The 16,578-nt window shown below is 54.3% G+C and overlaps 2 protein-coding genes across 5 annotated transcripts in view; one reads left to right on the top strand and one right to left on the bottom strand.

The window, feature by feature from the left end:
* Positions 1–16,578, top strand: part of TESK2 (testis associated actin remodelling kinase 2) — a 114,517-nt gene that overhangs the window by 6,388 nt on the left and 91,551 nt on the right. The gene's annotated exons all lie outside the window — the stretch shown is intronic.
* Positions 643–16,099, bottom strand: LOC115612339 (mucin-5AC-like). 4 transcript variants are annotated; one of them, XM_030496528.1, is made up of 5 exons: positions 16,021–16,099; positions 5,400–5,861; positions 4,003–4,332; positions 3,683–3,849; positions 643–3,544 (listed from the first exon to the last, which is right to left on the bottom strand). In XM_030496528.1, exons 1-5 carry the CDS (start codon positions 16,085–16,087, stop codon positions 3,518–3,520), a joined length of 1,053 nt encoding a protein of 350 aa, XP_030352388.1. In that variant the 5' UTR covers positions 16,088–16,099; the 3' UTR covers positions 643–3,517. The 4 variants fall into 4 exon arrangements, with proteins under 4 accessions (XP_030352388.1, XP_030352387.1, XP_030352386.1 ...); XM_030496527.1 differs by having other exon boundaries at positions 643–2,862; XM_030496526.1 differs by having other exon boundaries at positions 3,683–4,332.

Here is a 16,578-nt window from a genome sequence, read left to right as displayed (position 1 = left end):
GAGGTATGGTAACAGCTCAGGAGAGACTCTTTCCAGGTCTGTAGCAAGAGCTGGGCTTTCGAAACAAACCACGAGTGCTTACCTCCATGTTGGTCTGAGCTCCAAAGGGAAGAGTTCAAGCCAGCTGTAACGCTACACAAAAAAGGGCATGTCTTTCAATCTGCTTTGTTTTCTGTACTATAGAAAGAAGCGTGACAGATGATGCTACTTAGGTTTGGATTAGGCTGGCTTTCAGGATATTTCTGTAAATAGAGTTTGGAGTTACAGTTGACAACACATGAGAATAAGGCTATCTTCAACCAGAGGCAAAGGAAGAGAGTCTAAAGGTCTTTGTTAGATTATTTGGTCTAGTGTGGTTCTCTGAAAGAGAATGAAACTGATTTGACTCCATAGAAATTAATCTCATTCAACCCAGACAGGGAATGACCCTGACAAGAAGCAACACAAGCAGGGGTGTCCTTCTGAGCCCTCCGAGCTCTGGTTTGTAGCTGTCTGGCATTTTCACCAGTATCAGCTCTGTGAGTCTTCCTACCCCAAACTGGTGCTGTTTATCTATCCCAGGATTCATTGTGATCTACAAACACTTTTCAGTTAGATGTTCACAATGAAAATATGAGGACCAGGACACCTTTGGCATTTGTAACTTTATTGCAGAAAAAAAAAAAAAATCCACTATTAACATATTTTACAAAGAAAGTTGCACTTTGGTGTTGGGCGAGTTTTCTTCCTCACCCCTTTCCCCTGGACAGCGATGCGTGGGAATCCAGAACAACCAGCCCCTGCCCTTTCCATTGTGTGCAGAGACACCTTCCAGCTCTGCCAGCCTGCACCAGTTCCAGCCAGGATGGAGTTCTATTTTCCACCAGTAACTTGCCTCTCTTTGTGCCAAAAACCAGTAGCACCCTGCCCTCCAGCAGGGGAAACAAGTCTGTAGCTAGGGAGATTGCTCTGTGCAGACAATGCTTGATACAAAAGCTTGGAGTTGTGACAATTGCCCTTTAGTTTTCATGCAGTAATAGTAGGAGAGAAACAACCCTTCTTCCCTATTTTACTGGGAATCCTTACAATAAACAGATGCAAGGCCAAAGCCAACAGCTGAACCTAAACTGCACCGCAGCCGTTTGTCAGCCACTTGGGCAGTAGTAGCTCAGGAAGGAGGAACCACTGCCTTACCCAGTTCATCTATTTGACCCAGACCAGTTCTGCTCCATCTTTGGGCTTTGCAGGTAATTCAAGATCTGCTGATGGGAAAATTCCCCTTTCCCTGCTAAGGCAAGCAATGACAGCACTGGAAAAAAAGGGTACTTTTGCTAGTGAGGGCTGGTACCTGTCCTTTGTGGGGTCAGTGAGTGTTGCTACTGAAAGGAGAGGAGAGACTGAGGCTTGTAAGAGCAATGTTGTAGACAATCTCTGTCTAGCCCTTGTTGTACCCTGAGGGAGCAACTGGCTTAGTCACAAATCAAACACTCTAGAGAAGACATGTGTTTCTCTTTACCTGCAGTCAAATGTGAATTAGAAAATAGGAGCAAGTGTTAATTACATGAACATTTTCATGTTATGCACACTACAGTCTTTCTGAGGCGAGGGCACCAAAAGATCCTCAGACTTATACTCAGAGGCTCTGGTCCATTCCTTGAGAGGACTCAGGAGCCTTGGATGCAGTCTACAGCAGTGATACTTCGAGGCAAAAGTGCAGAATCTAATCAGCCTAACACCTAGAAAGGGAAGGGGAGGAAGGCACCTACATCCAGGATCTGTCCTCATGATGAGAAACCAACTGGCACAAAGACCAACATTAGAAGGTAAAAGAGCTTTGACCTTGCATAGCAGAGGAGGCAGAGTGCAGTACTAGTTTTGTACAACAACTTTCAGCAACCAGATGCTAGCAGCAAAATGGGAGGTACCTGAGGAAAGGCAAGTGTCAATCCAGGCAGGGAAATGGACTAAAGCATTCACTGAGCCTGGGCAAAGAGTTTACACATATGCTGAAAGCATCAAGTATGGGAGACACACTTTCCTAATTTTGGTGAGACCAAATTAGCGTGTCTAATTGCAACAGACTGAGTCCTATCAAGCCCTGTTAAGCTAAAATTATGTTCATTTTCCTCCCAGCAACTTCAAAGCAACATCAAGTAGCAAGGGCACTTCTCCAGTGGCCACAAAACTGTTTTCCCTGGTTAAAGAGAAAAGGTATGCATGTAGGAAGGAAGCAGAGAAGTCTGTCATCCTCCTGGTAGGTGTTTCAGGATGGGCTGTGCCAATCCCAGGACTAAAGCTGAAACAGAAACAAAAAAAGTGCAAGAAAAAACCCAAACCAAACAACCTTAAAAATACAGAACAAGAGGGAGCCCAAGACAACTGCTTTCCACACCCTTTGCTCCCTCAGAAAACAGCAGTCTCCTTTGCTAGCACTTGCTGACACCACCAGTGTTAAGAGCTCTTGTATGGATCACTTGCCCACCTCCTTTGAAAGCAGCAGCCACCAAGATGGACAGAAGAGCTCCATGCAGAACATGATGGCAAAGGTTGTCTTGGCTAATTGGTCACCACACTAAAAGGAGGAGGCACCTCTTCAGGGCATTGTTTCAAGGAGAGCCTGGAGGAAAGGGCCAGACCTGGGCTCTGTTTCTCAGTGTAAAAACTTCAACATTGAACTATTTAAAATGTCTAAAGCCAAAAGCCATCTGAAAAGGATCTTTCAGTTGTGTGCAAATCACAGCCCCTCATTCCTCAGCAGATCGTCTGGGACCTCAAGAAGTCCTCAAGGCCTTCTCCTCTGGGAAGTTCAGCCGGCCAGGCAGAGGACAGCCTGGCTGCCTAGTAGCTGTAGAGTGAGAGAGGGGTGTCCTCCATCATGTCATCCTAGAAGCAGAGAAGAGGGTGCTTTAATGAGAAGTCTGCATGGTGGCACACAGTCCCAGCCTGGAAGAGTGCTGTGCAGGCAGCACAGCCTTCTCATCCACACTGTCACAGTGTGGTCATCTGCCCAGCAATCCTCCTAAATGCTGTCCCTGTGCAATTCCTTGGACTGTCACTCTCCCCTCCTGCTGCAGCTTTTGGAGAGAAGAGGTGTATTCAGGAAGAGTCTGCCTGCTGAAGGAATTTGGAAAACCCTGGCTGTGGAAAACTCCACTCAGCTTGAAACAGCATCAGCTTGCTTGCTAGCTGCAGAAGAGAACCGGTACTCCTCTGTCCCAGAAAGCACAGTGAGTTAGTTGCATCTTCCCCAGAGCTAATCCAGCCTCTCAAACCCTCGTGGTTTTATATCCCCAAAGGGTCAAACGCAGACAGACAGACAGACAACTTTGCTGGAGCAGAGCACGGAATCTGCTTTGTCATAGTCACAAAGCAAATATATCAAGAACACAGGAGGAGCAGCTAGGAAGGTGTCATTTCAGGGGAAGTTTGGATGGAGCTCCCCTTCCTCTCTCTATTTAACCTCTTAGCATTCCCCTGCAGAGTGAGGGAAAGGCAGAGAGCTTCTTTAGTGGCCAACCTTGAGACTTGCTGTCTTGATTCAAACCCTGGATTGAAGGAGAGGGACCTAAGAGGGAACAGGAGTTGTGATCAGCATTCATGCTGCTGCAAATACCCAAAGCATTACTAATGTGGTAGAAGGGGAACTGCAGAGCAGCCAGTAGCAAGCCGGACCATGTCAGGCTGGGCTGAAGGCATTACTCACCATGGGCAGGTCCTGCAGGCGCCGGAACTCCATGCGGCTGTTGTGCTGGCGGTACCTCAGGAAGCCCACCAGGCCCAGGATGCCCACCATGACAATGAAGACAGAGATCACGGTGATCACCAAGGGATCAGCCCTCGTTGTATCAGCCAAAGGGGAACTGGGTAGCTCTGCAAGGATACCAAGGGAATGAGGCCAAAGGAGAACCTTAAAGGGCTGGAGTAGCAAAGCCTTGCCTTTACTGGTTCTGCTCAGTACAACTCGGAGGCAACTTGAGGTAGCCCCAACCTTTGTGAGAGCACAAACAAAAGCAGGGCATTTACCTGGATTTTCATCATCACCAACATCCAACACAGAAGCTTTCTCGTGCATGGGCTCTAATGCCTGCTCCAGTGTAGGTGTGCTGGTGGGGATGGCAGCTGTGCTGGTATACGTGGAGCTGGTCACAAGGGGTCTCACTGTCACAGTGCTAGAGGCAGTAGCAGAAGACACGCTCCCTGTGGTTGAGATGGGAGCAGAGGAGGTTCTGGGCTCCACGGTGCTCTCCTCTGTGGCACCCCCAGGGCTCGTTCCTGGACTGGTTTCAGACCTTGCTGCTGTGGGTCCCATGGTCTGCCCACCAAAAGGCCCTAGCTGAGAGCTGTTACTTGTTGCTGCAAAATAGGAACAAGCAGTTATTTCAAAGGATAAAGTGCAAGTTCACTGTTCTGTGAGACTGGACGAGAGGGAGGCAAAGCTGTAAGGAACACTACTGGGACTACAGGAAAAGCAGCTTACTGACAACCCTTTGGAAAACTAAAGGTCTTATAGCACAGACACAGTGCCTAGAAAGTCCTCTTGGTTTTCGTATGTGTCAATGTGCAATGTCAGCCAACCTCAGCTGGGCCCAGAAGTCCTGTCCTCTTGGGGACAAAGGACAAGCAGAGAAGCCTCAAACAGCTCTGCACAGAGCTGGGGATCACCCCCGAGCAAGAGACTGGGAAAGGTCTCTCACCCCTCCTTACATGGACCACAGAGGAGGCTGCCCAGGGACTGAGCAGCATCATCCCCTGAAGCTGTGTCCGTGCATCACAGAACAGCAGGACCCCGTGGCACCAGCCAGGGTGATGTGGTTGTGCATGAACACCATGCACATCACTGGTCAATCTATAGCTGCCTTGCATCAGGGGTGTGTGACAGCCTGGCAGCCCCCAAGGTGGGTCTGTGAGACTGGGATCACAGACCTACAGCCAGTCCTCAGACTGCCCAGGAGGGATCTGGAGGCAGGGGAGGGGTTCCCATGGCTGCCCAGGGATGGATGGGCTGATGCTTGTGCCTGCCCTTCTCTGTGCTTTGTGTTAAAGGAGGGTGTGCTGCCCCATGCTGCTTGCAGCAGGGAAGGCTCCTGTGGAGCCCCCAGCCCTGGTGCTGCACGAGCCCAGCTGTGCAGCACTGCTGAAGCACGTTGTTGTGGATGAGATCTATAAAGGACATCCCTGCACACAATCAATGTCCTCATCAGAAAGCAGCCAACACAATTAATACCATAACTAATGAGGATTGCAGAGTGGATGCTGAATTAACAGCACCTCTGCAAGTCAATCCCACTGAACTGGCCATGCTTAATGGCTCATTCCCCTTTCCTCCCTCTCTCCAGTTCCCATGAGAGTTCACAGAAGTTTCCAGGTTGTGCATCCTTGGGGCAGGACTTTTTGCACAGGCAGAAAAGGCAAAACCTCACCCGGCACACTGTTGAGGGCAGGCGTGGGGGTTGCACTACTGGCCTCATCCATTTCTTCAGTTGTGCTGAAAGGCTCAGGGACCTTGTGGTCGGGCTGGTTTTCTTCCAGAGTGCTGGCAGTTGGGGTAGGGGAGAGGATTTCAGTGCTGCTGTTGGCTGACAAGCTCAGGTTGTGGTGCTCACGCTGTGTAACGGTGACATCCCCGGCGCTGGCAGTGGTGGAAGCCTGCAGTGTCTCTGCCTTGGTGCCCACCATGGGGGTGGTAGGGATGGAGGCATCCTCCATCTCTGCAGCATGGGCTCCAGTGGCATTGAGTGTGGCAGCAGTCAAGTTTTTCTCCAGGCTTGTCTCAGGAATGGCAGCAGTCACTGTACTGAAGGCAGAGGCTTCCCTTGGCTGATGCGAGGTTAGCGCTGTGCTAAGATAAGGTGGTGTCATCTCTGCTGTCTTCTGACCCTCTCCTATGGAACAGAGTAAAGAAATGTTTGTCAGAGATCCCACACTGAGAGGAAAAACAGAGGGGAAGGCCAGGAACTGAACTTCTCCATCCCTTTAACTGCAAGTCCAGCACAGGTTCACACTTGGGGAAGGGGTTCAAATAGCTCCTCTGTAAGGCAGGAACATCCTCCCCACTGTGCTCCTGTTTTAATGTACCTTTTAAACCTTTTTAGAGGATTTGGGTTTTTAAAAGTACCACCTGAGACCTGATTCTGTGAGAAACTTAGGTAAGTCTTCTTGGTTCATTGAGAAAGAGGCAGCAGTGGCGCAGGAAAAAAATACAAGTGAGGAAAAAGTGGTAGCAGATCCCCTCACTCCCCTGGACTGATGGAGTGTAGAAAAGTGTTTAAAACATCTGTGCTGGCAAGGGAAAAGCATATATTCTAGTCATCTTAGTAGTAGTGTGGGCTTGCTGCTAGAGGGAAAAGTGAAATGGGTAGCAACAGAGTACTACAGCTAGCAGGGCTGGTGGTGTGCTTCGGGAGCCGCCTTCACGAGCTATTTATGAACACATCACCACCATAAAGTGAAACTGTTGTCATAGAAATGGGGAGCTACTCAGCCTCCCACTACAGCCAACGGGCCCATCTTCCTTAGAAGGAACCTGCAGCAAGCAAGGATCCCCCCGGATTCAAAGCTGCTAGACAGTGTGACAGCATGTGGGAGAAGGAACACCACAAAGCGCTGGCACTGCCCGTTCATAAACACAGATCCTGTGAAGGTTTTTCAGGGTGTAAACAGGAAGAAAACAGAGAAATGGAGTGCCACCAGGATGGACTCTCCAGACAATTTAAAAACATTGCACGGTCAGTATTTTGATGTTTTCTGTTCAAGTTTCTAACCAAGCCACAGAGGCATGATGAGCCAACTGCAGGAAAAAATAGAGGTACTGAAGAAAATCCATTTTCATGCCCGCTCTCTCCACAGTGGAGAAGCATCTGAGGCAGATGCTGTAACCAGGAAGCATTCATCCACCAGCAAAACAGCCCACTCTCATACCAAGGCTCTGGGGGAAGCTCAGCAGTTTTTAAAAGCTCTCCAGAACGGACACAGTTATCAGAGCTCTTCTCCAGCTACAGCACTTAACAGGCCCTAAAAAAAGACACAATACATCTCTCTCAAGAGACCTTTGCAGTACCCTGACCAGCTGGAGAATTCAAAACCTCGAAGCACAGCCTGACAGAGCTGTGCTTCCCCGGCCCGGGGCCCCAGTCCCAGGAGGCTCTGTGGGGATGCACACGCAGGCAGCACAACCCTGCTACACATTCAGAGAACAGGCTTTCAAGGGGAGCCCCAGCTGCAGCAACTTGAACATGAAGACCGAAGGTGTAAGTGATGCTCCCTCTGGCTTCGCCTGGATCCAGCTGTCTATGACCAGAATATGCCTCTAAACAAAGCAAGCTGCCCTCTGAAATCACAGAATGGTTTGGGCTGGAAGGGACCTTAAAGCTCATCCAGTTCCAACCCCCTGCCACGGGCAGGGACACCTTCCACTAGACCAGGTTGCTCCAAGCCCCTGTGTCCAACCTGGCCTTGAACACTGCCAGGGATGGGGCAGCCACAGCTTCTCTGGGCAACCTGTGCCAGTGTCTCAGCACCCTCACAGGAAATAATTTCTTCCTAATGGCTAATCTAAAATGGATCTAAGGTACACAGTACACCAGTAACACCTAGAAGGGAGAAACCCGCGCACTGTGTTTCCCAGGATCAGGCACCAAAGCACACAGCCCTTCATGTGAGAATTTCCAGCCCTACACCGAGTGTGCTGCCTGCTGGGTGAGATCCCAGCAGCTCCAGAGCCTGCGCTGGGCAATGCTGATGGATCCTGGCCGGGCACTGGCAGATGCTCGCTCTGTAGCAGGACACACACAGAGCTGCGCTGTCACCGTGGGGTAAACAGGAAAGGTGGTGGCCAGGTGCCTGGCCAGTGGCAAGCCTGCCTACGTGCTGCTTTGAATAGCTGGCCTGTGCCCAGGACAGCTCCTGCAGGGTGGCAAGCTGTGCCTCGGGTCACGCAGAGGAAAGATTTGGGAAGAGCTGTTTTGCAGAAAAGCCTGAGCAGCTCTGAAACAGTCATGCCAGTTTCTGATGAGGAAAGGAAAGCCGGGGGAAGGTGGATGAGTCTGCGCCCTACACACCAGGGCACCTCTCTGCAGTGTCAGGAGCTGGCATCCCTACCAGGAGGTGCTGAGCAGGAGGGTTTGTGGGGACAAGCAGCTCCCCTACCCCGTGAAAAAGGATGGGCTGTACACACAGCTCCCTGCTGTCTGCAAGAGGGAGAGCCAGTGGGAGTTGTATTCCCCTATGTTCTTTTATCCTTAAGTAGCCACATGTCTCCCTCCTGCAGAATGGTCCAGTGTCCATGACCACCGAGGAAGTGGTGCCTGGGTGGACGGGCTGCTCCTGCCCTGCATCCCACAGGAACTTAGCAGGACCATAGCAGAAAGGCTTGGGCTGGCAGCTGGCCCGGGTCTGGTGTAACACAGCACTGTGGTGTGTAAAACCTGCTTTGTAGAGAATTGCAAAAGACATGTTAAAATTGGCAGGTATGGAGCAGGAAAGGGAACCACTTGGGCAGCAGGGAACCCCTCAGAGGCCCTCTGAGCATGGCAGGTGTTGATGGCACCTGCATTAGCAGGTCATCCGGCCCTGCTCATCACAGTGCAACCGGCTCAGAAAACAAAGGAGAGCCTGAAAAAAGGGAGAGCCCAAACCAGGCTAACACAAAGACTCAAGCCATTAAGAGATGATGGTGGGAAGATAGAGAACAAGGCAAGAGCCTTAAGATGGATAAAGAAACAAAGGACAGTGAGTAAATAATGATCACTTGGGGACAGACAGACAGATCACCATCTGTCAGCTCTTAAGGGTAAGAGCACATCCAAAGCCAGCACACAGTCGCCAAGCAAAGCATCTGGGGAAACACCCCATAGGCTCAACTTGATGCTTGTGAGAACCTGAGTGCAAGCACTAATGACTTGTACTGCAGTTTGGTTTCAAAATAAAAACACTCCCCCACAGTGTCTTGCATTAAGATCTGCTACATCATTGCTGCAATGCCACAACTTTGTTTCCTACAGTTTTATCACTCGAACAGGCCACCCATTTCCACCCAGCCCGGTGCAAACCCTGCAGTACAGTGTGGGGAGCACAGCTCTGCTGTAGCTGCCTGTGCTGGATGAGACCCAGCAAACCCCACGGCCGCTGTGATCCTTCAGGGTGCCACCGCTGTGGTTTGCTCTGGATCCTTGGTGCCCAACAGGTCGGAAGATCCCCATCTCCAGCGCTGTCCCTGCTGCTCCAGTCACTGAGCAATGATGTTTTTAGCTGTTTATTAGTTACTTACAGAGACACAGGTCAGAGCTCGTTACGCTGGCGTCTTCCTGGAGGAGCTCTGCTTCCTGTACCACATGCCAGGAAAGCTGTGGCTGCGTTGCCTAAGGCATCGCCCCCATCAGCTCCTGGAGACAAGAGGGAACCACATGTCCGCCTTGTCTCAGGTGGAAAGGGGAAGGAGTTAGTGTGGATATGCTTCAACTTCTCTGGGATCCTCCAAGGCCTGACAGTTGCAGCACCCTAAGGCAGCTGTTGAAGGTGCAGTCACTCTTGGATCCGTAATAAAGCAACTATGACTGTGCTGCAAGTGAAGGAAGCAGGACCAGCTGCAAGCAAGAGCTCTGATAATAACAGCATCTCTGGGAACCAAGGCTGGGTTTGCTTTGGTCACGCTGCAGTGCCTGCTAAAGCAGAGTGCCTGGAGGTCCCCTGGCTGCAGCCCCGTGGCTGGGCTAACCACCAGGCTCAGGCTGTGCATGGTGAGAACCAGCGATCTCAGACCACATTAGGGCGGGGAGGTGGATCTGGAGCAGCAGCTCCCATCAGACAGTGCTGACTGCAGTGACCTCTGTCTGGGAAATGAGAGGGGCGAAGGAAGAGAACAGCCCCAAGGGAGGAGGGATGCAGCCAGCCAAGAAGCCCCTGCCTTGGACAAGGGTGGGAAACTCTCCATGAGGGAAGGGAGGGCTCTGAGCATCAGCCCACAGCTTCAGCCCCTCTCCAACACTAATGGATGTCCACGCACCAACCCAAGCTCCCAACAGCTCCAGAGCAGACATGGTATAAATATGCTATAGCGGAGAGGAGTGAAGGAAGCCAGCTCCGCAGGAGATGGGGCCGTTCCTGCTTTGTGCTCCCTGCCCAAGTTTCAGGGCTGGGGCCAAGTGAGGGGCTGAGGAAGGTTTGCACAAGCAGCCCAGAGCATTGCTGCTGTGTCAGGGCAGCCACGCAGAGTGGGGACGTCTCCTCCATCCTCTGCCACAGCAGCCACCCCATCATCCATTTTCTTCTCAGAATAAAACAAGGCAGTGAGACAGTGCAGGGCCCCAGCTGGACCAGCCTGTGGACAAGCTCTTGCCACAACCCTCCTGCCCCAGTCCCAGCATCATCCTCCGCACCCTCCTCATCTCAGCCAGAAACAGCAGCCTGAGCTCCCCAAGGGCCAAAACAAACCCAAATCCAAATCCATAGGCTTATAAAATCCTTCAGGGTGAGACGTAGGAGAGCCACATAAGGTAAGGAAGGCAGCAGCAGGCTGGCTGCTGGGGCTCAGGGCAGAGCAGGGCAGTGGGGTGCAGGCTGCAGTCACCACTGGAACAGGCACAGGGAGACCCAGGCGAGAGCTGAGCACAAAACCAAGAAAGAATCCACCCAGGATTTCAGGAAAGGGCCTGTGGGAGCAGGACTCCCTGGTGTGGCTGTATCCTCCTGCACAGGCTGTCACTGTCTGCAGATAGCACCTCACTTAAAGCAGCTTCCTACAGAACGCACGTCAAACCGCTACTCTGATTCATTGAAAAGGCACCCGAGCCCTTCTAAAATGCTATTTTTGTGCACTAACTGAATTCAATTTCCATTTAAGCGTAACAGCTCAAGTTGCAAACAACCTAGTAAAAAGTAAAATTAATATGTTTAAAAAGTAACAGCATAAGCTGTAACCTATATGTATTTAAGCAATTATATTATATCCTGTTGCTTAGCGAAGTACTCCATTAAGTGTAGAAATTATCTTTTGTTGCCAGTTATTACATTTTTATGGTTACCAACCAGCGGTAATTAAACAACCTCTTCAAGGAAAAAGAGCTTGAGCACAAATGCAAATAAAACCATATAGTGGGATTTAAAACCAAGGCTCTTCATTTCATACAGAAACAGAACCAGAGTAGCTGCTGCTTAGATACCGGCTCAGCCTGACCTCTTCTCCTTAATTCAGAGCTTGGAATAAAAAAGCCCCAAGTGGCAGAAGAGATTTCTAGAGCTCTTCAGGTAGGTGCCAGATGCACCCAGGGATGCTGTGGAGCAAACACCCTCATCACAACGAAGTGAGGCTCAGAGATGCAGATCCCGTACAAAGGGCAACTGTTTTGTAAACTCAGCTCCAGTTGGATACCTGGACACCTCGATGGAGGCAGGATGCCACTGGGCTGCATTTGCTGCAGGATCCAGCGCTCTCTGTACCATGGTTGATGCCGGGACTTTACCAATCCCCATCCCAGCAGAGGCTGAACACGCTCTGTTTGCTGCGAGAAGTCCTGGTGTGGGCTGCAGGGACAGATCAGACCTCGCAGCCTCCTCGGGACCGCAGTGAAGCTCTCATATGGCAGCAGTTTAATTTACCACACGTGGCCCCTGCGAGCTGAGCTGTGCCCTGTTGCACAGGCAGCAAAACTGGGGGGTGTGAACTGGGAGTGCTGAGTGCCCAGCACTGCCCAGCAAGCTGCCAGACCAGGCACGCTGCAAAGCCACGGCTGTGGTAAGGGACAGGAATAGAAACCGGGTCTCCTGACCGAGAAGCGACTTCCAGCCCGATAGGCAGGTGTCCACGAGCTAAGCACGAGATGGGGCTCAGATTAGATATGGGGCACTGAATGAGCACAGCTCACTCAGTTGGGTGCTGGGGAAGGACAGCCTAGCACCAGGACAGCCCAGCACCCAAGCTGCCCAAGCAGGCAGGAGGACACTTCCCCAGGGCATCTGTGGATGCCAGGCCTCAGGCTTGAACACCTCGGGAGCCAAAAGGGGAGGCAGAGGCCAGGCTGGATGTGGTTCTTGGCAACCTGATCTAGTTGAAGATGTCCCTGCTCATTGCAGGGGTTTGGACTAGATGATCTTTGAAGGTCCCTTCCGACCCAAACTATTGTATGATTTTATTGGCACCGCATTTGGGACAGGGACAACCAGCCCACGGTGGCATGGCATGGCAAAGCAGAGCAAGAGTTTCAAGAGCAGAGATGAGCAGCCCTGGAAACAGCACCATAAATGTCAAAGTCAGAATCTTCTGTATGAGAAAAACCCATAAAGAGCACAGACATGCCCTGAGCTCACAGCGGTGCCGGAGCCTGAGCTGGGGAGGGGGCAGCACCAGGCTCTGCCACAGGAGCCCGTCCCCACACAGCTGGGGACAGGGAAAGATGCAAGAAACAGCTTTCCCACAGTTCGCATGATGCCCCATCACTCATCCCCCACTTAGAGGTGAGAGGCCTTATCCCAAATTCCCATAGCAAGGCAAAAGGAGAGAGCAGGCTGCCTTGCTCAGCCACCACCGTCACACCAGCCAGTTATTTTCCACTGGCAGCATGCAGCTATGAAGCATCCTGCTTGGCAAGAAGGTGCCCTGGAGGCTCCCACGCTGTTTGCTTTGTTCCTCAGTGGAGGGATTGAGCTGTCGTGAAGACCCCTTTGCCCAGAGCCTGCTGGGGACACATGAAGCCTGGGAAGCCTGCCCTTCTCTGGGGCTGTGTAACTCCAATAATACAGCAACAGCAGGAAGCTCTGGCATCAGCCAGCCCTGGCCCTGGTCACCTCAGGAGTCACAGCTGCAGTGGAGGAAGCACTCACATCATTAGGAGAAAATTAATTAGCCAGTTGCCTTAATAACAGCCCTATGTCAGCAGGGAGCCTGGTCTCCAGTGCAGTGTGGCATGAGCTGGGGGGAGCCTGGACATCAATAAGCCTGCCCAGCCCGGAGCAGGACCTTCCAGCTGTGGGGCTGCTGGTTTCACGGGCTGTGGGGCTTGGAGGATGCATCCTGCCCTGAGCAGCAGCAGTTTGCGTCATGCAGGGCAAGCATGTGCCCTGCCCTGAGCAGCCTTACAGGGCTTGGGACATGGCACCAGACCTCAGCAGTGCTGAGTCTTATAAGAGCTGCCCCATAGAGTGTGGTGGGGATGAAGGCAGCCAGAGGCACAGCAAGCCAGCCCCATGGAAACCCCTGCAGCACGAACTGCATCTGCCCACCCAGAGGGTCTCAGTAGAAAGGAAGGAAGGAGAGGGGCCTCCGAGCCTTGGATCATCCTTTGGTCCCCTTTGCCCAGAGGGAAGAAGCCAAGGCGTCAGGCCATGGAAGAGCAGTGGGGAGCCAAGATGCACCCTGCACCTGGAGCTGGGGTAAGAGCATGTGCAGAAATGGCATTGGAAACAGATGGCACAACATGATGGAGCTGGGCAGGGGGTGCAGGGTCAGTGGTTATCCTGCGCTTCCTGAGATACCACCCTGAGGAAAGGACTGAGCTGTGGCTCCATTCTGGATGCAGAAGATCTGGAGTCATCCTGGAAGGGATGGGATTGGGTCATAGAATCATAGAATGGTTTGGGTTGGAAGGGACTTTAAAGCTCACCCAGTTCCAACCCCCTGCCACAGGCAGGGACGCCTTTCACTAGAGCAGGTTGCTCCAAGCCCCTGTGTCCAACCTGGCCTTGAACACTGCCAGGGATGGGGCAGCCACAGCTTCTCTGGGCAGCCTGTGCCAGCACCTCAGCACCCTCATAGTGAAGAATTTTTTCTTACTATCTAATCTGAATCTCCCCTCTTTCAGTTTAAAGCCATTCCCCCTTGCCCATCCACTCCCCCTTGCCCTGGGCAAATAAGGGGAACAAAAATCATTGCAAATCTGCTGCGGGGGCACAGACACTGCCCGCCTGTGTGCGCAGCCCCGACAGACAGGGCTTTATGTGCTCGTGCTGCCTCCGGCCCCACGCTGTCCCCTCTGCTTGTGAGGCAGCTCGGTACGGGAGGGGAGGCACCAAAATGCCCAGGACAGAGTTCCTCGGGGTTCTATTTGTATGGCTGACAGTGCTGGAGGAAGTGGATTTCCGCAGGCAGTGAAGAAAGGCTGCATTGAGAGGCAGAGGTGGGCAGAGCACAGGGAATATCAGCCCGAGCCCCTCTGCGGCCCCGCAGCAAACCTGGCCAGGGAGCAGGAGCAGGAGCTGCTAGGCCAGGATACTGCATTGGGAGCAGGGCAAGAGACCAGCTCATGGAGCTGGGATCAGCCTGATTGTGGATGGGTTTGCCTAGGGACTGTTGACTTTGGGGCCAATCTCTGGGCAAACCTTTTCCTTCCTCCATCACTGTCCTGCTGGATTCTTTGGTGTCTCGATAAAGGCTGGGCTTACCATGGGGTGTTTTTTTATTGGTGGCATTTCTTCCATGCCATCTGTTTTCACAAAACACTTACTCTCTAAACTGTGGCTGGGATTAGCTAGCGGATCCAAAAAGCCATGAGGACAAGGGCCAGGCCAGCTGCATAGGTGCCATTTCCTGTGGCTGAGAAGGGACTTTGGGATTGGGACACTAAGCGTGAAAGATTCCAGGAAAAACTCAGCGCAACCTTAATTCTGTTACATTCCAGCAGTTTTGAGTCTTGGACTTGCAGTGAGACAGCTCCTAGGAGCCAGCTGGGGCAAGGGGCTCCCTGGGGGTACCCCAGTGTGCCAGGGGCAGAAACGCTGTGAGACACTGGGCTGTCACAGCCAGCACAGCCCTGAGCTCCTCCTCCTCTTGAGGATGGAAATCCCAAGTTGTCATTCCTCTCCCAGCAAGTCATTCCTTTGCCAGTGGCTGGTCACGTCCCTGCACCCCGTCACAGCACAGCCACGCTCGCACAGGGAGCACAGTGCTACCCGAGGCTTTGCCCACATAAAGAGGGCTGGTTTGGGACTCTGTGCTCAGCCTCAAACCCAACCAAACTCCATCCAGCACGCAAAACCTCAGCCCAAGCACTGCTCTCACTGCTGGAGCTCAGCCCTGCAGGCAACTACAGCAGGGTTTTACTAACACAGTTAATTATCAGAGACCAAAGTTTCTATGTGTCACCCCCCGTCTCTACTGCTTCCATCTCCGTGCTGTGATCTGACCGGAGTCTGGCTAAGGGTTTTTTTCTCAGCCGCAAAGAAGAGGAAACACGTTTGCTTCCCGCGCCCCAGGCAAGCCCCTAGATGCCAGCTCAGACCCTGTTACTGCCGGGCTCTGGTCGCGGGGATGCCGGCAGCCCGGCTCGGGCCCGCTCCCAGCCATGCGGCAGGACTCGGCGCCGTGCCGGTGAACGGGGCTGTCAGCGCCACGCTGCACACTGCGCCTGCCCACGTGGGGACATGTTGCTCGTGGCATGCTGCCGAAATACAGCGTGGGAAACGCTGCCCGGGCCGGGGTCTGGCTCCTGCTCCATCCCGGACACCGGCATCGCCTCCTCTCCCGCAGCACGACGGGACGGGCGCCCGGCGCCTGCGAGGAGGCGGCACTGCTCGGGCTTTGTCCGGGGTCCCCTCGGTGGGAGCTCGGCAACGGCTCGTAGGGACCCAAGAGCTGCAGGGTGGGAGAGAGCGGGCTCGCAGGGCTGGCGGCCGGTAGGAGAGTCCCTTCGGGCTCGCCGCTCCCCTCCCCGAGCATCCCCTCGGTTCCTCGCCGCGCCGGGGAGGTGACCTCGGGCCGGGCCGGCCCCGCTGGCCCCTGGCGGAGCCGCGCTGCCGTGTACGGGCAGGGCCAGGCGGACGGGCGGCCTCGCTGCCGCCCTGAGCGCGGGGCTCCCCCCGGGCATCTCCGGGCCACTTTCCCAGCGCGCCCGCCGGAGCCGGGCACTTGGCCCGAGTTTCGGGGCGCTGCTCCCCGGAGGTTCCCGTCCCCGGGGAGGGATCCTGCCGCCCCACCGGCGGGCGGAGGAGCCCGGGCCCCGGCGCTGCCCCGACGGCTGCCCCCGGCGCTGCGCTCCCCGCCGCGGCGAGACCGGCGGGACCCTCCCGAGTCACCCCCCCGCGCCCCGGTACCCCTCGGGCGGCCGCCGGCGGTACCTGGCAGGGCGCAGAGCAGGCAGCAGGCGGCGGCGAGGCGGAGCAGGGCGCGCCGCGTCCCCTCCATGCTGGGCCGATCCGCGCTGGCTCCGCCGGCGGCACCGGGGCGGCGCCGGGGCGGGGCGGGCGGCACGTGGTGCAGCCCCGGCCCCGGAGGCGCGGGGCGGGGGCCGCCACCAACCCCCGCACTCCCGGCGCCCCCCGCAACCGCGAGCGGTCCGGCTCCGGCATCCCCGGGCCGGTCCCCTGCGCCTCCGTTTCGGGCAGAGCGCTCCCGGGCCGGTCCCGGTTCGCTCCTCGGCACCCGCGGTCCCGTTCGGCACCGCCACCAGCATCGCCGGTCGGTCCCCGGCACTCCCGGTTCGCGATGGGCGCTCTTGGTCCAGTCCCGCACCGGCCCCGGCATTCTCGGAGCGGTTACCCCTAGTTCGGGCAGGGCAGCCCCGGTCCCGTCCTTCCCTGTGCTGGGCATCCGCGGTCCGGTCCTGCACACACACCCCCCCATCACTCCGTGCTAGTCCGAGTGACCCGGGTGCAGGCCCTCAGCACCCCCCAGTC

The sequence above is a fragment of the Strigops habroptila genome, chromosome 8 (genome assembly GCF_004027225.2).
Source record: "Strigops habroptila isolate Jane chromosome 8, bStrHab1.2.pri, whole genome shotgun sequence".
NCBI classification, from domain to species: domain Eukaryota; kingdom Metazoa; phylum Chordata; class Aves; order Psittaciformes; family Psittacidae; genus Strigops; species Strigops habroptila.
The sequence above is the reverse complement of the archived record's forward strand: the minus strand, read 5'-3'. Positions and strand labels throughout refer to the sequence as shown.